The sequence below is a fragment of the Ursus americanus genome, chromosome 17 (assembly GCF_024610735.1).
Source record: "Ursus americanus isolate L20-20 chromosome 17, mUrsAme1.1.p, whole genome shotgun sequence".
Taxonomy (NCBI): Eukaryota; Metazoa; Chordata; class Mammalia; order Carnivora; family Ursidae; genus Ursus; species Ursus americanus.
The window spans coordinates 31,894,427-31,921,396 of NC_142143.1; the positions used below are offsets into that span (position 1 = coordinate 31,894,427).

General features: G+C 32.6%; 1 protein-coding gene across 4 annotated transcripts in view; it reads left to right on the forward strand.

Moving 5' to 3' along the window:
- Positions 1–26,970, forward strand: part of MGAT4C (MGAT4 family member C) — a 710,947-nt gene that overhangs the window by 373,034 nt on the left and 310,943 nt on the right. For all 4 annotated transcript variants that reach the window (XM_087868878.1, XM_087868879.1, XM_087868884.1 and 1 more), the window contains one exon: positions 19,550–19,610. In XM_087868878.1, coding sequence (XP_087725004.1) covers positions 19,550–19,610 — 61 coding nt within the window. The remainder of the gene's footprint in view (positions 1–19,549; positions 19,611–26,970) is intronic.

Below are 26,970 nucleotides of genomic sequence, written 5' to 3' on the forward strand. Positions count from 1 at the left end.
GTGCAAAAGAAGTCATGAAAAGGAAATCCCCAGAAGGCACAAGCAGAGAATGAACTTGGGGCTAAAGCAGTAACCTTTTGTGCTGATATAGTTGCAGTGGGTAGCCAGGTTTGATATCAGAATTAGATATACACATTTAATGGCCACGAGTTCTATAGAGAGGTCTGTTTTTTAACAGATATTGGTAATTTTTGCTCTTTCTGTCACTCCCTAACTGGAAAAGGTTAATCAATATTATCAAAATATCAGACTTTTAAAGAACCCATGTGTGGTTCCATTGATTTTGTTTATCTGCTCTTAATTTCAGTGTTTTTAAAACCACTTATCTTTATTGGAACTTATTTAAAATATCAATTTACTAAATTTATCTTTATTGAAACACTATCAAAACTTGAAACTTATCTTTATTATTTTATTTTCTGCTTGCATTGAGTTTTATTTTCTCTTTATTTTCTAGTTTCTTAATGTGGAAACTTAGATTATTGATTTGATGTATCTTCTTTCCTAATATAAGCATTCAGTTTTATATATGTCCCTCTAAATTCTGCATTACTGCATCTCACAAATTTTGATATCTTGCATTTTCTTTTTAATGTAGTTTAAAATAGTTGCTGATTTATCTTGAGACATCTTCTTGACCTATAGATTACTTCCAAGTATGGTATTAAATTTCTAAATATTTTACAATATTCACAGCCATATTTCTGTTATTTATTTTCTAGATTACCTCTACGAGATGAGAACATACTTTGTATACTTTCAGTTCTTCAAAATTTGTTGTTTGTTTTTTAAATCCAAAGTATAATCTATCTTGATAAATGTTCCATGTATACTTGAGAATGATGTGTATTCTGTAGTTGTTGAGCATGGTTTTAAGTTAGTTGCTATTATATTGGTCAGGTCTTCAGTATCCTTGCTTATTTTCTGTGTATTTGTTCTATTCATTAATATTCATGGGAATATTAAAGTTTCCATGTAAAATTGTAAACTTTTCTACTTCTCTTTCAGTTCTATCAGATTTTTTTTTCTCTTCTTCATGAATGTAGAGCCATCTATTTTAGGTTTATTTACTTTAGTGTTGCTATACCTTCTTGAAGAATTGCTTTTTTGTTTGTTTTTATGCAATTTGTTTTTGTCAGTGGTAAATTCTGAAATCTACTTAATCTGATATTAGCTTTCTTTTGATTACTCCAGCTTTCTTTTGATTATTGTTATCATGTTTTTTAAAACTTCTTTATATAATTATATTTAAAGTGTGTTTCCTGAAGAGTACTTTGCTGAATCTTGTTTTGTTGTTCTTGTTTTATTTTAATAAAATCTGACAATAAGAATTAAGGCTTCTTAATTGGTGGGTTTAGCCATTTACATTTAATGTAATTATTGATATGGTTGGATTTAGGTACATCTTATTATTAGATTTCTGTTTATCATCTCTGCTTTTATTTTCTTTGATTTTGTTCTTCTGTTGTCATTTTTATGTCCTTTTTTAGAGTATATGAATACTTTTAGTAATCTACTTTATTTTTCTGCTTTCAACTACATATCTTAATATGTTTAAGTGAGGTTGCCCTAGGAATTACAATATATAAATACAACTTTTCACTATTTACATAGAATTAATGTCTTATGACTTCAAATACAAAGTATATACCTTACCACCATATAAGTCCCTTTATGTAATATGTAATATATATTTTATTTATGTACTTTAAAAATCTCCCCAGCCTTTTTTTTCTTTCAACACATACACATTTTAAAGAACTTAGTGTCAAAATAGAATGTTTCATTTACCCACTTATTTACCATTGCTGTTTTATCATCCTCAAAGTTCTAGATTTTTTTATCACTTTCGTTCTGTTTAAAGAATTTTCTTTAACATTTCTTTGAGAGCAAGTCTAATAGCAAAATATTCTCCTGGTTTTCTCTAACCTGAGGGTGTCTTTATTTTGCCTCCATTCTTAAAGGATATTTTTACTATATATAGAAACATGTGTTATCAGTTATTTTCTTTTGACTCTTTAAAAAATGTTGTTGATCTGTTTTCTCATCTTATGTAATATATAATTTTTCTCCCCCTACCTATGGGTTATTATTTTTATCTTTAGTTTTCAGCAGTTTGATTAAACTATGTATGTATGTGGTTTTCTTTGCATGTATTCTGCTTGGGATTTTCTGAATTTCTTAAGTCTGTAAATGAATGTTCTTTACCAAATCTGGAAAGTATTCAGCTTTTATTTCTTCAAATATTTTTTTCTTCATTAGTCTTTTCCTCACTTTCTGTGACTCCAATGACACTTTGTGATATTGTGTCACAGTCCCGGGTTTGTTTGTTTTTTTTTAATATATTCAAACTTTAGTCGATTATCTAAATTAGATCATTTCTATTAGTCTATCTTCAGATTCTCTGATTCTCTCCTAAGTAATTTCATTTCCAGTGATTTTTAAATTTATGATATAATTGTTACATGCAAAATTTTTGATGGTGCCTTCTTTATAATTTCAATTCCACACTTGAGAACTTGTACTTTTCCACTCATTTCAAGAGTTTTGTTTTGTTCTTTTTTCTTTCATGGAAAAAAGTTATAAGAATTGCTTTAAGATTTTTATTGACATTCCCAAAACAGGTTAACTTGTCTCTGAAGTCATTGTCTCTAAGTGGATTTTTTCCTTGAGAGTTGTGAGGCATGTCTAATTCTTTCATATGTTGGTTAATCAGGGATTATATTCTGGATATTTTAAATCTTATGATATGAAACTCTGACTCCTGTTCCAATCCTCCAGAAAATTTTGTTTTGTTGTGTTTTGGCTTGCAATCAATCTGGTTAGATTCAGGCTGAATGTTATGACCCAACTTCTATTCACTATAGTTCCAACATCATTATAGTTGATAAAGCCTTTGCAGTTGTATTCTAGTCCACCCAACATGTCAACCAACCAGATGCTAGTTTGCCACCAAGAAAGTTATTTGCTTTATATAAGAAGTCATCATAGCTTGTAATGTGTTGATTCAGGCCAGTTCAATACACATACAATGTGGAGTGAGCCATGGAGTTCATGTATAGATTTAAAGAATTGCTTTTCCCAGCTTATGCTCTTCATGATGACCCCACACTCTCAAAATTGGGTACCTCAATTTTGGCATTCTGATTATTATGCCAAGGTACTAGTGTCACTAACTTTGCAATTTCTATAACTGGATCCAACTTGGGGCAAAATAGCAACAGGAAAAAAAGGAGAAAAGAAAGGGGATTCCTCCCATACTTTTCATATGTCAGGGGCCTCTTTCTTGTTTCTCTGTTAAAAGAACAGGATTTTTTTCCTGAATGTTTTAGGTGCCTGCAAGTCCACTGATGCCACCACCACTGCTGCCACTGTCCACTGTCACCTCCATAGGATGTAGCTTCGTGACTGGGACTTGACTTGGGTCAGTTCTAAGAGCATAAAAACAGAAAATCCAAAACACGAAAATTTCCTCCTGGGTTCTCCATCCCATAATGGCCTCCTTTCCAGGTTTCTGCACCAGAAAGAGAGGTTTTCTTTGAGCTTTTATTGTCTGCACTGCTACATAGTCTTAGGATTCATCCTACTCTATAGTTTAGGCCAGAGATGGGAGAAAGAATAGAACAGAGAACTTGTCCCTATACAGGTCCTCCTTCTTTGAGTTTTGATTTTCAGTGTATCTTATTCCACTTATTATTATTTTTTTTCAGAGGATGAAGATATTGTTTCTGTATTCTTCCCAGGGTTTTAATTTTATTCAGTGGGAGTGATGGAGTGATACGTATTTACTCTATCTTAGTGAATTCCAGAAGTTCTACCTTATATTTTAAAAGGATAATTAGTACTGTCTATTGTTTGGAGACTAGACTGCAAAGGAGACAAGCATTGAAAGGGGATCCCATTTAAGAGGCAATTATATTAATGCAGGTAAGAGATGATAGCTCAGTGGAAATAGTGGAAAACAGTTCAATTCTGAATATATTTCTAAGGTAAAACCAGCATGGTTTCCTAACAAATTGATATGGTGTGTGAGAGTAAGCTTTGAAAAAAAAAAATATGAGGAAGTTCACCTTTGACTTTAGTGCCTTGTAGAAGACGGACAGATACAACTAAAAAACCTTGGGAAATGTTGGGTAAAAAACAAACAAAAAACAAACAAAAATATGTTTATGAATGTGAGGGCAAGGTATGATGCATCCATGTAACAGAATGGTATGTGATCATAAAAGAGAATGAAGAAGGTCAAAGGTATACTGATATGGAAAGATTTCCAAGACATATTGTTAATTGGGAAAAAACTAATCTGCAGTAAATTCTGTATAATATGCTCTCATTGTGTAAAAAAAGAGAAATATTACACATAGGTTTTTGTTTGTATATGTAGGTAGAGAAAAGTGGCTGGCAGATGATGATGGAAAGCAGATTTTTTTTTTCCCACTGTGTGTTCTTTTACCATTGTTTGATTTATGTGATTCATTATTTACTCAAACTAAATTAACTTTTAAAAAGGTGTCAAAGTTTTCTAATCTCAAATTTATTCAACAGATATTCATCAAAAACATGCCATGTTGAAGCCATTATTTTAGACATTAGTGCATAAAAATTTGAATAAGACATAGAATTTACCTTTAAAAATTAAATTGTGGGATTTTTTTAAAAAGCTGTCTAGTTATAACAAAAGCGTAATAAAGCAAAGTTGCATATAACAAAAGCTTAACAGTAATTAATTGGTAGACTAAGCATGATTTCAAATCAGTATCACTTAGTAAGTGCTCATAGCTGTTTATTCCATGAATACTATATAACTAAACACACACTTCCTATTTATTTCTAATTTTCTACTTTTTAAATTTTTCCCATGATTTTTACATATTAATGATAAAAATAATAGGAATAGGCATATCATAGTAATCCAATTATCCTAATGTAGCTATTTCATATTTTTTCAGGTCCCTTTTATTTTTTTACCATACAAATTAATAATTTCACTTTTTACTATAATGGTCTTGACATAACTTTTATATATTACATTAAATGGATATCTCATGTAGCTAGTGTAATCACAATTTTAATTTTAAGGACTAAGTTGGTGTGCAATAATTTTACACTAATCAGATTTCAGATTGCTTAAGACATTAGTCATTAAAATTAATGTTATAATAAATCTTGGAGCACCTGGGTGGCTCGGTCAGTTCAGCGTCCGACTTGTGATTTCAGCTCACGTCATGATCTCAGCATCATAAGATCGAGCCCTGCATTGGGCTCTGCACTGGGCATGGAACCTGCTTAAGATTCTTTCTCTCTTTCTTCTCTCTGTCCCTCCCACCTACTCACTCTCCCTCTCTCTCTCTCAAGAAAGAAAAACTCTCAATGCACAAAGCTGCATTTTCTTTTGATAGACTTCCTCAGAATTAATTACCAGAAATGAAATTATTGAGTGAAAATATGTGCATATTTATGGTTACTGATAATTCTTCATAAACTGCTTTTCTAAATTATCTTACATACAATAATTATGTTAGGATGAGGGGATTATGTGTTATTTCATTTTAATTTTAAATTTTCATTTATTTTGTTATAATTGAGAAATGTATTCAACAATCTCTCCTCTACTTTGGTTCTACTTTATGCAATGTTTTATTGTTCTTGATTATTCTGTACATCATTTCTGCACCATAGAAGTTTTTGAAAATACGTGTATATCATAGTCATCTATTCTGGTTATTTAGATAAGTTAGAAACTCTCAAACAGGAAGAATATAGGCATTATTAAAAATCATGGTTAAACAAAACATCTTATACTGCATGTATAAGAGAAAGAGAAGAATATGAGGCAAATTCGGCCTAGGTTTGCAATTAAACAACTTCCAGTATCTAGAAGTGCCCTTCCTTCCAACCCTCCCTGTTCCACCACTTCAGGCCAGAGATCTGCTTAAGTGTTAATGTATTGAACTTGAAATAAATGCCATTTACTGCTGTATATTAGGAAAGGGTTTTAGAAACCACCTTGGTTGAATGTAAATATTTCCCTTAATTTTAAAAGTTAAGTTGGTTACCCAAAAACAATCAAAAGTTTTCCACCAGAAGCAACCAACCTTTTATTTGTTTGTGAAATTAGAGTAAGGGCTTAGAGAAACAAGTCCAAAAAATACAGTAAGAAAGTCAAAGGATTTGTTGATTTGGACAGAGAAGTCCTTGCTGCCAACTTCTTCTTAATATGCATAAATATTCAACAAAACAAAATTATTTAAAAAAAAAAAGGCCTTCTAAGAAAAAATCCAGATGGTCTCCAGTAGAAGTGAAAACAAAGAAAGTAGAAATAAACAACAACAAATGTACCTAAGTCACAGACTCCTTAAAGAGAAATTATATCAGTTTATATTATCTCCAGAAATGTATGATTATTCAAGTTCCACCATAACCTTATGAAAATTAAATGTCAAATATTTAGCTCCATTATAAAAATGTATTAAAAGGTGATAGTTGAGTAGAAATACAGTGAGACTTGCAGAGACTGAAACCCAGACTCAAATTACCTGAACCCCTTGTCAAATTAAGATAATCTTCCCCACTTTAAAGTCCCACCTAAGGACAAAGAAATCTTTTATCATCCTCAGGAAGATAAAATCATGTAAAGTCTTTCTTATTTTCCATACACAATATCTGACAATTATGTATGAAAATATATCCCAGGCTCTTATGTAACTCACCATAAGAGTCTGAAGGCATGGTGACCACATATGTATAATATATAGTGGAAATAAATGCAAGTAATAATACATTTAGTTTCAAAGAATTGCTATTGGGTTCTAACCAAATAATTTTAACACACGCCTTAGTTTAGCCAGTGCATATAGTTCCTCTTCTTTAAATGAGTAATATAATAATAAAAATTATATAATACAAATTTCCAAGGGTTTGATCTTAATTATTTAAAAGAAAATTTATTAATAGAGTCCAATTTTAATTTCCCTGAGTTGAAGAGAGATAGTTGTGCCAAGATTTTTTAAGGTTTCCCAATACCAAAAGGAAAACAAAAAAAAAAGATAAAAGACCTATATAAATAGACATCATTGTTATGTCTCTGAATCCCAAGAATGAATAGAAGATCCAAAAGTTTTCAAGGAGAAGAAACAAACAAGAAGTACCATCTACTGAAGAATTAGAATCATGCAAATAGCTGCAACACTGGGTACATACAGTGAGGCAATGCCTTCAAAACTTTGACATTCTGTACATGGACGAGGTAGTCAAGTGCCAGCAGCCACTTGAAGATAGCTTTAGGTAACAAAAATGTAAAAAGTTCACTTATAAATAAAGCCTTTTCTGAGGAAACTACTTAAATATGTAATCTAGGAAAGCTAGGGTAAGATCCAAGGAAGAGAAATACATAGCTACAAGAAATAATGAAACTTTCTAAAGATTTAAGTGAAAAGAATCCAAGCTATGTAACACTTAGAAAAGAATTAGTTTAAGTTAAACCAGTCTCTATTGGACCCATGACCCACGTCCAACCCAGTGGACCCCATTGCCAGTCTGGCCCCCAAGGACTCAGAACCAGGCTCACCCCCATGGACCAAGTCACTAAGCCTGCCCCCAGGGCCAAGCTGGCCCCCAGCGCCCATCAAGCTCAAGGCCCAAACTGTCAACCAAGAATATCATATCCATAAGCTGCCCTTTAGAAATGAAGGCGAGATCAAGACTTCCCTGACAAACAAAAGCTTACGGAGGTTATTACCACTAGACATACATCACAAGAAATGCTAAAAGGAGTTCTTAATGTTGAAAGAAAGGATGATATAGCAATAACATTAAATATATGAAAGTAGAAAACTCACTGTAAAGGTCAGAATATAGTCAAATTGAGAAGACTAATACTATAATGATGATATGTAATCTACTTTTAACTCAATTATAAAAGTTCAGAAACAAAATAATTAAAAATACTCATAGCTATAATAATTTGTTATTGAATGCTCAATATATAAAAGATGTAAATTTTAGCATCAACGACATAATATGTAGGAAGAGTGTAGAATTGTTGTTTGCAGTCAAACTTAAGTTGCTATCAGCTCAATAAAGACTTATAAGATGTTTTAAGTAAGCTTCATGGTAACCACAAAGAAAAAAATCTATAGTAAACAAAAGTTGAAGAAATCAAAGCATACAACTAAAAATATATATATATCACAAAGAGAATGAAAGGAACAAAGTAACTACAAAGTAGTCATGAAACAACTAGCAAATGATAATAGTTAAGTCCTTACTTACCAATAATTAAATATAAGTGGATTAAATTCTTCAAACAAAAGATACAAACTGGCTTAATGGATAGAAAATAAAATTCAACGAAATGCTATGAGAGACTCACTTTATTTTTTTTATTTTTTTATAGAAGTATAGTTGACACACAATGTTACATTAATTTCAGGTCTGCAACATAGTGATTTGACAACTCTAAACCTCATGCAATAATCACAAGTGTAGCTACCATCTGTCACCATATAATGCTGTTATAATACCATTAACTATATTCCTTATGCTGTCCCTTTCATCCCCATGACTTATTCATTCCAGAACTATAAGCCTGTACTTCCCCCTACCTTTCACCCATTTATTTGCCTCTCCCCCAACTCTCCTCTTTTCTGGCAACCACTAGTTTATTCTCTGAATTTATTGGTCTGTTTCTGATTTTGTTGTTATTGTTTGTTTTGGTTTTAGAATCCACATATAAGTGACATCATATGGTATTTGTGTTTCTCTGACCAACTTATTTTGCTTAGCATAATACTCTCTAGCTCTTTCCATGTCATTGCAGAGGGTAAAATTTCATTCTTTTTTTTTATGACTGAGTTGTATTTCATTATATATATGTATATACAACATATATGTACATAACCATATTATATGTGCCACATCTTCTTTATCGATTCATCAGTTGATAGACACTTGGGCTGTTTCTGTAATTTGGCTATTGTAGGTAATGCTGGTATAAACATCGAGGTGCCTGTATTTTTTTTTTTTTTTGAACTAACGTTTTTTTTCTTTGGGTAAATATCCAATAGTAGAATTGCTGGATCATATGGTATTTCTACTTTTATCTTTTTTAGGAACCTCCATACTGTTTTCCACAGTGGTTGACCCACAAGAGACTCCCTTTACAATTAAGGACATATAGGGAGCAAGTGAAGGGGTGGAAAAGGATATTCTATGCAAATGGTAACCAGCACAGAGCAGGGATGATTACACCTATATCAGACAAAATAAACTTTAAGTCAAACTGTCACAAAAGACAAAGAAGATCATTATATAATGACAAAAGCATCAATTCATCAAGTGGATGTAACAGTTGTAAATACATATGCATGCAACGTCACAACACCTAAATATGTAAAGCAAGTATTTACAGAACAGAAGATAGAAATAGAAGCAATAAAATAATAGTAGGAATTTCAATATTCAGTATTCCACTTTTAACAAAGGAAAGGTCATCCAGACAGAACATCAATATAGAATGAGGATTTGAACAACATTCCAGACTAAATGATCTAAGAGATATACACAGAACATGTCATTCAATAGAGGCAGCAGAATGCACATTCTTCTCAAGCACACAGGGAACATATGCAGGATAGAGCATATGCTAGGCCACAAAACAGATCTTAACAAATTTTTAAAAACTAGGAACATATAAAGTATGTTTTCAGATCACAACAGTATGAAACTAGAAATCAATAATGGTTGGATAATTGAAAAAATTCACAAATATGTGGAAATTAAACAAAAGACTCCTGAACAACCAATGAGTCAAAGAAGAAAACATAAAGGAAATCAATATATATATTTAAAAAAGCAAATACAATATATCAAAACTTACAGATGCCTCAATAGCAATTCTGAGAGGAAGTTTATAGTGATAAATACCTCTGGCAACCACCAGTTTGTTCTCTATATTTAAGACTTTGTTTTTTTGTTTGTTTGTATTTTTATCTCCTTTTTCTTTTTCTTTCTTTCTTTTTTTCTTTCTTTTTTTCTTTTGAAATTTCAAATTTTTTCAGAGAAGATATACAAATTGCTAACAGGTAGAAGATGCTCAACACTGATAATTATTAGGGAAATATAAACCAAAACCACAATGAAATGCCATATCAAACCTGTTAATGTCTATTATCAAAATGTTAAATGACTAGCTTGCATTCCTACCAACAACATGGGTTCCTTTTTCTCCACATCCTCACCATCTCTTGTTATTTCTTGCTTTTTTTTAATTTTATTCATTCCGACGAGTGTGAAATGACATCGTATTGTTCTTTTGATTTGTATTTTCCTGATGATTAGTGATGACCATCTTTTCCTATGTCTGTTGGACATCTGTATGTCTTCTTTGGAAAAATATCTATTCATTTCCTGTACCCATTTTTTAAATTGGATTATGTGGATTTTTTGGTATTGAGTTATATAAGTTCTTTATATATATGAATATTAACCCCTTATTGGATACATCATTTGCAAATATCTTCTCCCATTTGATAGAGGTTCCTCAAAAAATTAAAAATAGAATTACCATACAGTTTAGTAATTCCACTATCGGATATGTATCCAAAGAAAATAAAAACACTAATTTGAAAAGATATATGTACCCCTATGTTTATTGCAGCATTAATTACAATAGCCAAAATATGGAAGCAACCCAAGTGTCTATGTATAGATGATTGGATAAAAAAAAAGTATTCTCTGTTCAATTTCATCAAAAAAGATAAAAAAGATGTGGGGTGTGTGTGTGTGTGTGTGTAAATATATATATATATAATATATATTTATGTATATTATATATATGTATATATATACACACACAATATTCCATATATATTTTCCACATATATATTTCCATATATATTTCGAATATATTCCATATATATATATGTATATGTATATATATATATACATATATATATATGGAATATTATTCAGCCATAAAAAAGAATGAAATCTTGCCATTTGCTATAACATGGAGGAATCTAGAGCGTATTATGGTAACTGAAATAAGTCAGAGAAAGACAAATGCCATATAATTTCATTCATACGTGGGATTTAGAAAACAAAGAATGAGGGGCACCTGGGTGGCTCAGTTGTTAAGCATCTGCCTTCGGCTCAGGGCATGATCCCAGAGTCCTGGGACTGAGCCCCACATCAGGCTCCCTGCTCCACTGGGAGCCTGCTTCTTCCTCTCCCACTTCCCCTGCTTGTGTTCCCTCTCTCACTGGCTGTCTCTCTCTCTGTCAAATAAAAAACAAAAACAAAGTCTTCAAAAAAAAAAAAAAAGGAAAGAAAGAAAGAGAAAGAAAGAAAGAAAAAGAAAGAAAGAAAGAAGAAAGAAAGAAAGAAAGAAAGAAAGAAAGAAAGAAAGAAGAGATAAAAATACAAACAAACAAAAAAAACAGACTCTTAAATATAGAGAACAAACTGGTGGTTGCCAGAGGGGAAGGGGGTGATTGGGTAGGTGAAATAGGCGAAGGGGATTACGAGTACACTTACCATAATGAGCACTGAGTAATGTATAGAATTGCTAATCATTATATTGTACAACTGAAACCAATTGAACTGTACTTAGTTATATTTGAATTTTCCTTTAAAGTTACAAGATAACAAGTGTTGGCAAAATGAGAAGAAATATACCTTTGTGCACTGTTGGTGGAAATGTAAATTGGTGTAGCCATTATGGAAAACAGTATGGAAGTTCCTTAAGAAATTAAAAATAGAGCTGTCATCGGGCACCTGGGTGGCTCAGTTGGTTAACCGTTTGACTCTTGATTTCTGCTCAGGTCAGGATCTCAGGGTTGTGAGATTGAGCCCTGAGTTGGGCTCAGCGGGGAGTCTGCTGGAGATTCTCTCCCTTTCCCCCTCGCCCCCATTCACCATCTCTCTCTCTCTCTCTCTCAAATAAATAAATAAATCCATTTAAAAAAATAGAGCTGTCATTTGTTCCAGAAATCCTACTAAGTGAACTAATGATACAAAATCATTATCTAAGAAAGATATCTGTACTTGCATGTTTACTGCAGCATTATTCACAGTAGCTAACATATGGAAACAACCTCAGTGTTTATTGACAAATGAATGGATAAACAAAATGTGATGTGTGTGCACACACACACATACAATGGAATGGAAAATCATTTACAGTGGAATATTATTCAGCCTTGAAAAGAAAGGATATTCTGTCACTTATGACAACAGATGAACCTAGAGGACATTATGCTAAGTGAAATAGGTTAGGCACAGAAAGACAAATACTGTATGATCTCACTTATATGTAGAATTTAAAATAGTCAAACTCATAGAAGAAGAAAGTAGGGTGGTTACTGGTGGTTGGGGAAATAGGGATATATTAGTCAAGTGGTACAAATTTTCTGTTATGCAGCATGAATAAGTTCTGGAGATCTAATGTACTGCATGGTGACTATAGTTAGTAATACTGTTTTATATACCTAAAATTCTCTAAGGAAGTAGATCTTAAGTGTTCTCATTACAAAAAGAAAAAGTATGTGAGTTTGTGGATATGTTAATTAGCTTGATCGTGGTAATCATTTCACAGTGCATACATAAAACAGAACATCACATTGTAGATCTTAAATATATGCTCGTTTTATTTGTCACTAATACCTTAATAAAGCTGGGGGATAAAAAGAAATTTTATATATGATGTTTTCATCAAAAAATGAATGTATTGCATTATTTTGAATGTATTATATGGGAATTATATTGATATGTCTGGAATTTTTTTTGTTAAAATTTTCAAATAAAAAAATGAACACCTGAGATTATGATGTACAAATAATAGAATATTTCTTAAATGATTTTATTAGCATTCTCCTTAGGAATTTTAATAGGGCATATATGAGCTTTAAGAAATACATGCACCTATAAATAATTGTCCCAATAGCACAAACCAGACAGAAGTAAACTGCTATTTGCTGGCTAAAGATAATTAATTAATTATTTAGTGGGCAGCAGCCTCTTCTTGGGAAATTTTATGTTTGGTCTTTTAGATGTCATCCCACCATCTCCCATACACAGACACACACACTGAGAAAAAAGAGAACTGGATTGCTGGCTATTTAACACTTAAAAGAAGTGACATTTTTCTCAACTTTGTCTTTTGTATTTTAGGGATTTTTAAACACATCTGTAGTCTCCGTTCAATGTGTATAATGTGCAATCAATTGAAGTCTGTCTGATGCTTCTAAAGTACCAAAGAGAAAGAGTAGGGAAAGAGAATATAATTAGGTTTAACTGTATTGCTTAACAATGTTTGGCAAAAATTTTTAAATTGCTGTTTTTCAGAAGTTGGGTTTTTTTGGGGGGTTTTCTGTTTTGTTTTGGTTTTTGGTTTTTTTGCATGTGTAAGCTTTTCTTCTTTTGAATAGCAAAACTGTCATGAAATAAAAGAAGTAGTCTATTTAGTTTTTCAAAGCCTTACCTAATCAATTAAAAAACTCTCTTTTGAAAGAAGAATCCCTAAAATTAATTTAAAAGTAAGAACACAAATATAATTTCATTTTGAATTATATTCACTCTTGATTCTTCGGACAGAACATCTTCCTCTCAGCTTTCTTAAGAGCATCCGTATTTTTCTTAAGTGGTTATTTTCCTGACTTCTCTATTCCATTTATTTAGACAAAGAGGTTGTCTTTGAAATCAAATATCAGGCTATGTTTGAGAGGAATGAGTGGGGGGGATAACTTTGAGAATCTGCAATTCTCACTTCATTCTGGCAGATAATTCTATTTTCAGCTTAGAACAAGTAATGAAAATTTAGCAGAGGCAGAATGAAGAAATGGTAGAGTTGCCAAACTTGGTCCCAATTCAGGCCATCACCATATAGATTCATTGTTTGGTATGAAAATAATAGCCAAAACAGCAAGCATTCACTACTATGTAAGCACACAGACACATAAAAACACACATTCAAAAGCCAAAGAATGAATGCCTTCCTGTTTCCATGGCTTAACTTCAGTAGTTATTAATGTCAAGGATTGACTGAATGAAGCATCTTAAGAGTTGAGAAGAGAGTTGTCAGAGACTGGGGGTAGTTAAGATGTTGAAATCTCATCAGGTTGCTGATGGGGATATATTTGAATATGGACAGATTATAAGGCAGCCTTGCATCTTCGCATGTATATCTGGGATGTGCCTGAGACTTGTCTCTGTGCTTCCCATAATATATTTCACAAGTCTTGATATTTCAGGCCATGAATCCAGTTTTAATCCTGGGCTTCCTTTGTTTATCATTTTGGAGAAGTAAATTTAAAGAAAAATATGTAATAAAAATGATTTTGCCAAGATTTATTCCCTAAAGGTTTAGGAAAAGAGAAAACAGTTTTATGATACAAAATGCTCAAAAAGTTAAAAATGGAAAGTTTTCATAAGAGAAAAGAAAAATTATTATTATTTTTCTCATTTACCTTACTAATAGATCGCTGTATTAAGATGACCATAGACTTGTCTAAATACCCACGTTTCAGTTTCAGTTCTGAAGAGGCTTTCAATAAGACATAAGCTGAAGTTATTGGTTAGTGTCTAGAATAGCTCTTCTTAGGAGTCCCACCAAATTTCTTTTTGTTCTTGTCTTGTTATGCCCTCTTGCCTTCCTATTTTTTGCTTCCTGAAACCTTCCAAGGCTGAAACTAAAGTAGCAATACTTCAGACACCTTGAAGGCAGAAGCCACTGGCTAAGGGTGGAAAATGAGGAAGTCTGGGTCTTTGATGATCACAGAGCTATCAGACATCCTATCTCAATCTCATTTGGGCTATTTTTTTTATTTGCTTGCTTGTTTACTTCTATTTTATTATTATTATTATTATTATTATTATTATTATTATTATTATTATTATGTCTTATTTAGACTTGGACCTTATCTAACTTCTAGAAATAATCGTGAGGGCAACACACAGCATAATACTCTCTGCAACAACCTTTCTTTGGTAATTTCAACTGCTCGTTTTCATTGGCTGTCTCCTATGAATCATTCACTCCAAGTGCATGTTTCCTGCCAAGTCACACATCATGTATTCGTCAAATATTTATTGAGCCTGGCATTGGTTTAGGTGCTGGGGATAGGAGCAGAAGAAAAAAACTTTTCCCCTATCATCATGAATTAAACTGACAAAAGACAGATTGACAGGGAAAAAGGGATATGTTTCTTTATTTTAATTTTACATGCATGGAGGCTCTACAGAAAAGAAGTGAACCCCCCAGGACTTGGTTAGATTTGGAAGTTTATATAATATTAGTGACAAAGGACAATAAATCATGGACTAGACAAGGAAAGGGGGACTTGGGCTTCTAGGAGGGGTAAATTGTGGGAGGGTAAATAATATGAGGGAACTAATGAAAGACAAGGGTCATTTTAGTAGGTAGTTTTGTTGCTGTTGCTGTTGTTTGTTTTGGGTGAAGACTCATCTTGGTGCTGACTCTCCATCTTCTTCATGGCCATAAAACTTCCCAAGAGAAAGGGTTTTTGGCAGTCTTCCTTTCTCTGAAGTTTCTGCTTTTAATCATGTAAGGAAAACTGTGAGAAGGCTTCTTTTTGCATCTGTTGATTCTCAATTACCTGTGGCTCAACTAACCCATATTGAAAAGTGCCATATGTTAGGGTGGCAGATTCTGATCTCTTTCAGGATATATCACAATACAGGTAACCAACATGGCATATACCCTTGTGGGCCTTAAGATTAGAATAATTTTGTCAGTAGTCACAGAAATACATGAAAAATGGTAACTGTGACGCTTGCTAGGAAGGAGAGAGACTCTTTACCACCTCATATTGTTAAAGGAGGTGGGGAGTATAGTGGAATGAGCCAAGAATGAGACAGCAGGTAGAATTCTCTCGACACAAAGGGAAATCTCTTTAGCAAAGAATAAATATTTTCCATTAAAAAAAGTTTCCACATATCTCTTAAATAAGGATAATATAAAATTGGGGTAGGAAGTAGAAAAAGAAATATATTAGATAGATCTGGTAATGTAAGATTTGGGGGAAGATTATACTAGCAAAGATATAGCAGAAGCAGAAAAATTATTGTGGCAGGAGAATAGAAATCTGTCAGAATGTTGTTGATTACAGATTTATTTGGGATGAATAAACATATTTTTAAGTATGTTTAATAAATACAAGGGTATTTAGAAGATGGAATGATCAGATCTAGTTGGGAGGGGGAAAAATGTACCATTACAGATTCTTCTTTAAAGTAGACTGTGTTTGGTTTTCAAGGAGACAAATGTTCTATTCATTCCTTGAAATCTACCTGAAATATCCTTTCCTTTTTAAAGCTACTTTTATTTTATCCTCTTTGTGCTTTCTACCTTGTTGAAGTAATTCTTCTCCTACTGTCCCAGTGTTCTTTGTGTGATTCTTTAGTGTCCTCTTAGCTTACAGCAGCCGTCTCTGAGCTTCAGATACTCTAAAAACTTCTCAATACAGCACTTTTCACATAGGAATTCGAAGCACAAACTCTGGATCCAGACTGTCTGGTTTGAATCTATGCTCTTCCACATGCTATGCAAATTGGACAAATTATTTCTGTATGCTCTAGTTTTCTCATATGCGAAAGGGGAATAACAATAACACCCATAGGGTTGTTAGAACTAAATGAGGTAATACATGAAAGCAGCATAAAGCAGTGCCTGAAATATGTGTAACAAAAATAAAGAGTAGTTCTTTCTCTTAAGATGACTGATGCATTATACATTGGAAACAGGATTCATTCAACTGATTTGCTTGGTTAAACAAAACTCTCCTTACAAAATATACTAACTGGTGCTCCCAAAGACATCTATGTAGTTCATCACCTAAACACAGGATACTTTTATGAGTGAAAGGTTGTGCTATTAATAATTATAACCAGACAACAGTTAGTAAACAGAGGTATATTTGCCCCATTATTAGGCCATTCTATTAAAAATCCATCACAGTGCACACATTGACTTTTAATTAATATCCCTACAATATTTACTCAAAATTTTAACTACTACTATTTATTCTGCAGGCTTGGATTACAGCATTCACTTCGCAACTTTCAGAACATTCTTTTGATTATAATCAGAATGCTGTTTCAAAAATGTACACTTGATAATATTTCTCCATGTTTACTTCAGTAGTGTCTCTTTTATTCAAACTCTTCACCATGATCCTTATGGCCTGGTATACAGTGCAGTTCATGGTCAATGTCATCATAGATTGCTTTCTATCATGGTTGTCGTCATCATCATCATTATCATCATCATCATCACATCGTCATTGCTCATTTTCCATGTACCAAGCCTTGTGCTGACTGTTTTATGTGAGATTTCCTTTTTAATCCTGACAAAACGTCATGAGGTATTTTTATTATCCCTATTTATGAAATGGAGAAACTGAGATCAAGAGAGTTTGGACTATTTGCCAAGTCTGCAACTTGTGATAGATAGCATCAGATTTCAAAGTCTGATAGTATGATACCAGAGACTTTGACGTTGAACCTTAGCTTATATCACTTTCCCTAATGTGTTGATTAAAAGCAAAACAAGCAACTGCATAAATGCCTCTTCCTGTCTTCCTCCTGTTACATCTCAGACTCATTTCCTGGCATTCCCCTGCATCACACTAAACAATCTAGCCATTCTGATCTGACTTTTCCGTGCATGGAGTGCTCATTTTGCCTTGGGCTTTCATACACACCAGGCCCTCTTCCTGGAGCATTGTTCCTATTCCAGCATACCTCGATACGTCATCATCTGTGAAGTGATGGATTCAAACACATTCATTCTATTATTTTTTTCATCATTCGTCCACTTTTGTTGGGTGCCCCGTTCTCTTCTTGCAGTTATGGTATTGATCACATTCTATTTTATATGTCAATTTACATGTCTCAGTCTCCCACCAGATTGTAGGTACTCTGAAGGCAAGTACAATGTCTGTCTTCTCCACCACTGAACTACTAGTGTGCCGGCACATAAAAGACACTTGAGACTGTGAAAGAAAAATTGTATCAGATGGTGTTAACTAGTCAAGGAAGACTTTTTTCAAGACTCTTATGTAGGTGGGAGAGGGGTATTGAACTTAACTCTGCTGAAATAAAAAATGGGAGATTTTTAAGAGCTGAGATGAACTAATGGAAAAAATACTGCAAGATGCTGGGGGGAGGTTGATGAATGTGATTAGGCCATCTGTGTTTGTTAATAGTGCTTATTGAAGTTAAGCTCCTACTCTCACATAGAGACTCAGGGACAGAGGCACTCTCTTCTTAATGATTAAATCTCAAAGTGATGGCTTTCAAACTCCTGGAGAAAGACAATCTGGGTTGTAAACTGACAAGAGGTTGGGAGAAAATTTATATCTCAAAGGGGCAGAAAAAATAATTTACAGTTTCAAGTTTAAAGTAAATGTTCTAAGAAAACAGAGGTCAAGGGCCTAGAGTGAGGGAAAGAAACTTTTCTAAAGTTTAGTCAAGCTGAGAGGAATTATAAGGCCATCTTAGTCAGGAGCTATTTGTTGAATTAATGAATAATTAACCAGAAAAATTGAACACTCCATTATACAGTAAAACACTCTTGACATGTAGTGATTAAAGACTATTACATGACTTTGTATTTATACAATTTAAATAAAGTGTTCAACAATATACACATGACGTTTGGCTTTTTAAATATTTAAACTAATTGTCCTAATTACTTTTCACAGTTTTTTTTCTAATTCATAAAAAGTAAACTAACATTATTATAATGTGGTACTTCACAAGTGAAGTTTAATGTTTTAATTGAACATTTTAGTTCTCCATTTACCGAAGCGTCTAAGAAGTTACTGATAACGTTAAAGTACATTGTAAATAAATAACTCAATATAAACACAGTAGCTAGATAGAGCAGAAATAATAATTTTATTGCCTGCTAAGTGAAGTTCTTGCATATTTTAAATGGTGTTTAATGTTGCTTAAATTATTGTGGCTGTAAAGGACATACATCCAATTTAATTAAACCTGTATAATTTCAAATAAGGTAAATTTAGTAGCTACATTTATACCTCCAAAGTGTCATTGGATATGGTATTGATGTTTTCAAAGTATATTTGCTTTCATTTTTATACATTTAGAATACTATGAATCACCTCATATATAGGACAACAGTTAAGTTAGTTAAATCTGTCATATTGTACATTCTTTCAACCATATTTTTTGGTTTTTTTCTTTCCAGCATTATCCTTCTCTCTCTCAAATTCAGATGCCCAACCGTTGTGCATGTTTATGCTTAATCCTAAATCTGAATTTCATTCACTGACCCCATAGGCATAGTTGAGTTTCTACAGTAATGAGTTCATTGGGCAGAAATTTTGCAAAGATTGGGGGAGAGGAGTAGGGGCAAACATTATCTACATTTGAAAAGACCGAATTTACAAATCAGTACTCTTTAATGCAATTTTTTTCTCCTTGACTAACTGGGGGTTTATTTGTATGCATTCTGAGTGGCAGTGCCATGGGAAACTAAGATTTTTGTCATTTTGGTTTAACACAGATTCACCCAGAAAGCACAACCCTGATTTTGCCTGAGAAGGACTACCAACAGGACCTGAAATGTGAGTACTGTTTATTTTTGCTATTGAATTCTATGCTATATAACTGACTCAGTGATATGACGTGGCCTTTATTAAGGTCTGTAATGAAAGTCTTGATTAAATGTAATTACAGACAATAAGAAGTGCAGAAACTGAAAAGTGATATGTCTGTTTTATTGTTCCCTTTAAAAGAATTTTCTTAGTTAATGCTTAACTTTGAAGGAGATAATATATTTGTGCTATTCATTGACATTCAGTTTAAAGCATATAGTTTGTATAGTTTTGTTATTCCAATGTATCTGTGGTTGATAAGATATGTAAATAAGGTCTCTTGCAAATACATATCTTTTGTGTTGTTTTGAACATAATTTATTTTTCATCTTTTCTATGATCAGCATCCCTAAGAACTTAGAGCATATATTTAGTATCTCAGTTTTTCTCTGTTTTTTTTCCAAATGGAATCCATAGTCTGCTGAAGGTAAAAGCTTGTTGTGTCTTTCTTCCCTGTGTCATAGATCTGTCTTTCAGCTACTTACTAATTGTTGGCATCTCTTCTCCCTGTTTGGCCGCTGATGAGTTGTCTTTAATAACCTGTTGTTTTGTTCTTGAACTTTGCCATGGTTGCAACTCTGGGGTATCAGAACTGTCAAAAATAAAAGCGAAAGAGCAAGAGGCACCGAGGTTATGAAAGTTAGAGAAGACATAAGGCCTGGTATTGATTGATGAATTTCCCACTGCAGATAGTTTTCACGTTATCCCATTTGCTGTCACAGTACACAGTACCTGAAATAATGAGGAGATTTTTTTCCTTCAATAATGGACGATGGGGGCTGTTTGCTTTGTGAGAATCTGCCAAGGCCACATGCCGTGTGGCTTTATCTTTGAAAGTGAGGGTGCAACAAGCTTGCCAGGCTCAGATAAGGGACTTAGAAGGAATCCTATTCAGATGTACCTGTCACTAATTTATCTGGAGGTTTTGTGATTCATACATACTGTTCTGTGTGCCATGGAGCATTAAATTGCTTTCCTCTGGGAGCAGGTCACATTCAGGGGTCATCAGACCTATGCTGTGGGATGGCGCATGCTTGATTCATATAGCTTCTTGCTACTGAATTTTTATCTATTAGAAAGCTGGTAATTTGAACATGTGTTGGATGATCTCTTAGAATATTTCAACAGCAAAGGGATTGACAAAAATTTAACTATCTATTAATATGCAAGTGTTTGTAACAAAAAATTAATCATCCCTTCTGTTGTTAGCAGAGTCATTTATTCTGATGATTAAGTAGCTTAGATATGTTTCCCAATAATGGCCTAACTCTTGATTAATGCATTTCCATGGCTTCTTTATTTATTTAAGCAAAGGGATATGTACTTCAGTGCATTAATTTTACTGGAAAAAAAAAAGCAGAGCTGATTTTAATCAGGTGTCACCAAAGAAAAAGCTTTAGAAAATAAAGATTTTCTCCCCATTTACAATATAGTTTTCTGCTGTGGAAATTCCACTTTATTACCCTATATATTTTGAGAGAAAATGTCATACCTTGGAAAATGAGACAGACACGAGTTCAAATTTGAAAAGGACATGAAAGAGATGCTTATTTTTATGTGTTAAAATTGTGCTGAGAGACTAGTACAGATCTATCTTTTTGGATGTGGGATATTTAGCAAATGCAAAAAAACTCTTTTTTTTTTTTTTTTATTTCCATTATGTGGTATATAAAACTAAAGCCTAATATCCTCCCTTGGGTTTTAAGAGTACTCCATTTTGTGTAAAATTAAGTCAATAAATGACAAAGAGATAGTTAAATGAAAGCAATCAAAGAAATCTTTTTAAAGTGTTTTTAGCATGCATGACAGCAGTCTTAAAGGTGGGTAAAGTAACTATATAAACTATATGTTTTCTCTCTCTTTTTTTAATTTAACATTGTTCTTTATACTCCCTATTGCAATCCAAAACAAATGATCATTTCATGAAGTAGCAAAAGGAAAACTCTTACAACTGGGTAATAATGATGACTTTATGCTGCATTTATATGGTACAAGTCTTTTGCTATTTGTCCTAGTTGTGAAAATGTGGAACATTTAACATAAACCAGAATTTTCATATTAATGAATTAAAGCATAAATAGGGCATTACTGTGAGAACTTGTTCTATCATTTATGCATAATTTACAGTATTTAAATAAGGTATTCATCACATTTCCCAATCTTTAAATTACACTGTGACCTTAAAACATTATAAGGCCTCCTAATAAATAGGAGTGTGAAATAAATATATTTAATAATATTATTTTAGGATTTCAACATGTTCTGTTAAGCATTTCTGTGGGAAAGAAAGAAAGAAAGAAAGAAAGAAAGAAAGAAAGAAAGAAAGAAAGAGAAAGAGTTCATAAAACTAAAAAAAATACCAACAGACTATATGCAAAGTACATACAATCAGACATATTTCTGCCCTCTTCTTTCTATTCTAATTTTTTTTCTATTGAGGATGGGAAAAAAAAGTCTAAATTTTGAATTTTCAATGTTTTTACACAAGCTTATTATATACTTCACTAGGAGGTATTTCTTTTTTAAGGAAAACTATTTAAAACACAGACTAAGGGGCGCCTGGGTGGCACAGTCGTTAAGCGTCTGCCTTTGGCTCAGGGTGTGATCCCCAGCATTCTGGGATCCAGCCCCGCATCAGGCTCCTCCACTGGGAGCCTGCTTCTTCCTCTCCCACTCCCCCTGCTTGTGTTCCCTCTCTCGCTGGCTGGCTCTCTCTCTGTCAAATAAATAAAATCTTTAAAAAAAATAAAATAGTAAAATAAAAACACAGACTAAATTCATATTATTTTTAGAGTAATTCAGAGAAAACTGTTTTGTTAGAGACAGAGGATTTAAGTAATTTTTTGTAATGTTATTTTTAAACAGTTCTCTGTATCACAAAGTTTCTTCTGTTCTTTATATCAATAGGTCCCCAACTTTCAGGCTCTGCTAAACTAGCTTAAATGTCATTTTTTTTAAAGGTCTTTTTTAAGCATCTGACCTAGGTATCACCTCTTAGGATTTTTTTTTTTTTTATAACTTCATGGCATTTACCATAATTTTTAAACATTTTATTTATATTTTATAAATAAAATAAAAGTAAATATAGAGAGAGAAGAGAGAAAAATATTTACATGTTTATTTTTGTGTCTCTTACAAAACTTAAGCACAATATTTAGTGTCCAGCATAGTGCCTGGAATATAATATATAGTCAATAAAATTTGTTGAGCAAGTAAGGTTAGATAATGAAAACCAAATCATTCCATAAATAGGAACATGAGAAATGTAATGTATATGTTAAATACATAGTACCAAATGTTATGTACTCACCAGTTTATTTAACAAAATAATTACAAATACACATTTTATACAAATAGAGAAGTCAGCAAGCTTCAGACTTCACAAGCTTTAGACTACACAACTAAAGCCTACCAAAACTTATTTTTTTTTAAGATTTTATTTATTTATTTGACAGAGACAGCCAGCGAGAGAGGGAACACAAGCAGGGGGAGTGGGAGAGGAAGAAGCAGGCTCATAGTGGAGGAGCCTGATGTGGGGCTCGATCCCAGAACTCCAGGATCACGCCCTGAGCCGAAGGCAGACACTTAATGACTGTGCCACCCAGGCGCCCTCTACCAAAACGTATTAAATATTAAGTGTCCTGACACACATAACTAGTATTGTCTAAGAGTAGTTATGAACTATTCTGTGGATATCTTTTAAATAGTTTAAAGAAAAACAATAAAAATCTATGGTTATTAAAAACATCCATTTATTTTACAAGCATTTATTGAGATGACTGTGTATGTATGTGTGAAACTGTGCAAAAGTCTATAGATTTACTATTATAAATTGTTAACTCTCATTTCATAAAATCAATATATAGTAAGGAATTTCAATATATACTTTCAGGGGCGCCTGGGTGGCACAGCGGTTAAGCGTTTGCCTTCGGCTCAGGGCGTGATCCCGGCGTTATGGGATCGAGCCCCACATCAGGCTCCTCCGCTATGAGCCTGCTTCTTCCTCTCCCACTCCCCCTGCTTGTGTTCCCTCTCTCGCTGGCTGTCTCTATCTCTGTCAAATAAATAAATAAACTCTTTAAATATATATATATATATATATATATATATATATATATATATACATACTTTCAAAAATACAGTAGAGCTTTAACTATAAAGAGAAGCCAAAATGAAGCTGACACAAGCTTTGAAGAAAGCCGAAGGAATTCTTGGCACAGGGAATGGCCATAGAAAAGGCCATAGAAAACGTATTAGTAAGAATTAGTTGCTTATCACTTATCATCCTAAATATAGGTGGATGTATTATGTTATGTTTGGCTATGAATGGACATTTTATTTAGAAGTAGATTAGAACAAGATTGTAGAAGATTTACCACTTGTTTAAGGAATCTGGGATTCTGTTGGCATGTAGCTATGTCCCTTGAACATGTCCAATCTCTTCCTCTTTTAAAAGCATAGAAAATAAGCATGTGACTATTTTGAATGGCAGTCCATACAGAAAAGTCTGGTTGTAGGTACTACAGGATGTTCCTTTGATATGTGCTGTATACATACATGCACATATATGCACCCCCAACACGTGTGTTGGTGGTATTTATGTGTGTAGGTGTATGTACTCCACTTAGTCTGGCTTCATTTTACAAAATAAATTAGAGGAGGAACCATTATCAATATGTATAGAAACTGCTAATGACTTTGAAAATAGTCAATAAATGAATAAAGCAGGAAGCAGGAAGCCTGAATAAAATATCAATAACAGAGGGCTTATCTCTGAGAGACACACTTGAGGAAACACTCATAAGGATAAAGATGATGACTTGTAAAATGCAAAAAAGAAGAGGTCAAATACTTAATTAGACTTTGATGAGCAAAAAAGCAAGATACCTATAGTCTGTTAACTTCCTGAAACATCTTTATACCTTACACAGTGAAACATGTAAATAGAAATTTTGTGATCATTATTTTTGATAACTGATAATAATCTCTTTGAAATTATCAAAGAAATTTGGAAAATATTATGCCAAATACCTTTTTTAAAGTTGAGAAAGTACATTAGCCTATTAAAAGTTCAAAGAATTCTTACACTAACAGTTGGTGTTTAACCCAGTATTCACCAAACTAATTTAACCAGGTTACCTTTATTTCAGGTCATGATCTTTCCATGATTCCATGTTACCTAGATCTAGATTTAGAACATCATTCTCTGAAAGCATTTATGGTGGGAAGAGTAAATGCAAACTGTTATTGTTTGGTGTTTTATGTACTATTTAAGAATCTTTGCATATTTCAAGATTCCAAAGTCATTCTCCTATATTTCCATCTAGAATCATTTTGCTTCTGGCTTTACTTTCAATTCTATGAACCAGCCAAATTAATTTTTGTGTATTGAAAAAAGTAGGGATCAAGAATCATTTTTAGCTCAGACCTTGTTCCAAAATTCATTGAAAGTAATTGTGTGAGCTTTTTACTGTTCAATTCATCTATTTGTGTATTATTAAATACTTGAAGTATACTACTGATATGTTTGTCTATTATTATTCTAGATTACGAGCAAGTTTTGAAATATGTTAGTGTAACTCTACCAAATGTATTCATTTTCAAGATTATTTTGACTATTCTAGATTCTTTTCCATTTCATCTTAGAATCAACTTATATTCTTATATTTTGATTGACCTTGTACTAAAGCTAACAAATGAGGAAGAATTAACATCCTAAAAATATTGAGTCTTCTCCTTTATGAAGATGGCATAGCTCTTTTTATTTAGGCCTTATTATTCTCTAAAGCAATTAGTAGTTTCCATAATAGAGATCACCCACGTATTTTGTTGGATTTATTCCTATTTAATGTTTATTGATGCTGCTATTAATGTTAACATTTTCAATTTTTCATTTTCCATTTTAGTGTATAGAAATACAATTAATATTTATACTGACCTTTTATCCTATGGGCTTGCTAAATTCATTTATTACTCTATGTATTTTTAATACATTCCATATGCTTTCTTATATATATGTATTATCTGATATTAAAATTTTCATGCCAACATTTACATTTTCATTCTTCTTGTCTGATTTCATTAGCTAGAGCTTCCATTACAATGTTGAATAGAAATGGTGAGAATTGGGGCTCCTGGGTGGCTCAGTCTGTTAATCATCTGACTCTTGATTTTGGTTCAGGTCATTGTCTCAGGGTACAGGGATCAAGCCCCACATAGCACTTCATGCTTGGTAGGGAGTCGGCTTGAGAATTCTCTCCCTCTCCCTCTGTCCTGCTCCCCCTCCCCCCGATCATACGCATGCTCCCTCTCTTTCTCTCTCAAATAAATAAATAAATCTTTTTAAAAACATGGCGAGAAAAACATGGTGTTTCTCTACAAGTATTTTAATTTTCATGTATACTCTTTATGGGATTCAGAAGGTTCTACTCTATTCCTAAGTTTTTTAAGTTTTTATCATAAATGAGTGCTAGGTTTCAAATATTTTTTCTGCATCTTTTGTTATGATATTACTTGTCTTCTCTATACTTTATATATATCAAATTGCATTAACTTCTGAATTCCAAACCAAACCTGCATTGCTGGAATATATTCCAGTTGGTCATCATGTAGCATCTATCATATACATAACTTGACTTTCTTTGCCAATATTATGTTAAAGATTTTTGTGTTTACGTTTGTGAGAAATATTGTGCTGTATTTTTCTTTCCTTTCAGGTCTTTATATAATTTGTTATAAAGACATAAAATGAGATTGGAAATGCTTTTTTCCTCTATTTTCTAAGTTTGTATATTATTTCTTCTTCAAATAATTGATAGAATTCACTGAAATAGCTACTGGAATTTTCTTTGTGGAAAACTTTTAAATTGTAAATATAATTTTCTTAACGGATAAAGGGATGTTCAGATTTTCTTTATTACCCTCTGTCAGTTATGATGGTTTCCATCTTTTAGAAACAATTTGTCTATTGTTTCTAAATTATTGCATCTATTAACATAAAACTATTCATTAAGGTACTATTATGAAACTTTACTGTGGGTTGGATCTGTAATATTGTTCACTTCATTTCTGATAATGGTATTTTGAGTTCACCCTCTTTGTCTTGAAACTGGCTAAAGATCTATCAGTTTTATCAATCTCGTCAAAGAAAGCAGTTTTGACTTTGTTGATTTTTAAAGTATTTTTCATTTCCAAATTTATTGGTATTTTTTCCTATCACTAATTTTCTTATTTTCTACTCTTTTTGAATTTTAAATTGATTTGTTTTCTAACTTCTCAACATAGAAAATTAGGTCATTATTTTGATATTTCACTTCTCTACTAGTAGAGT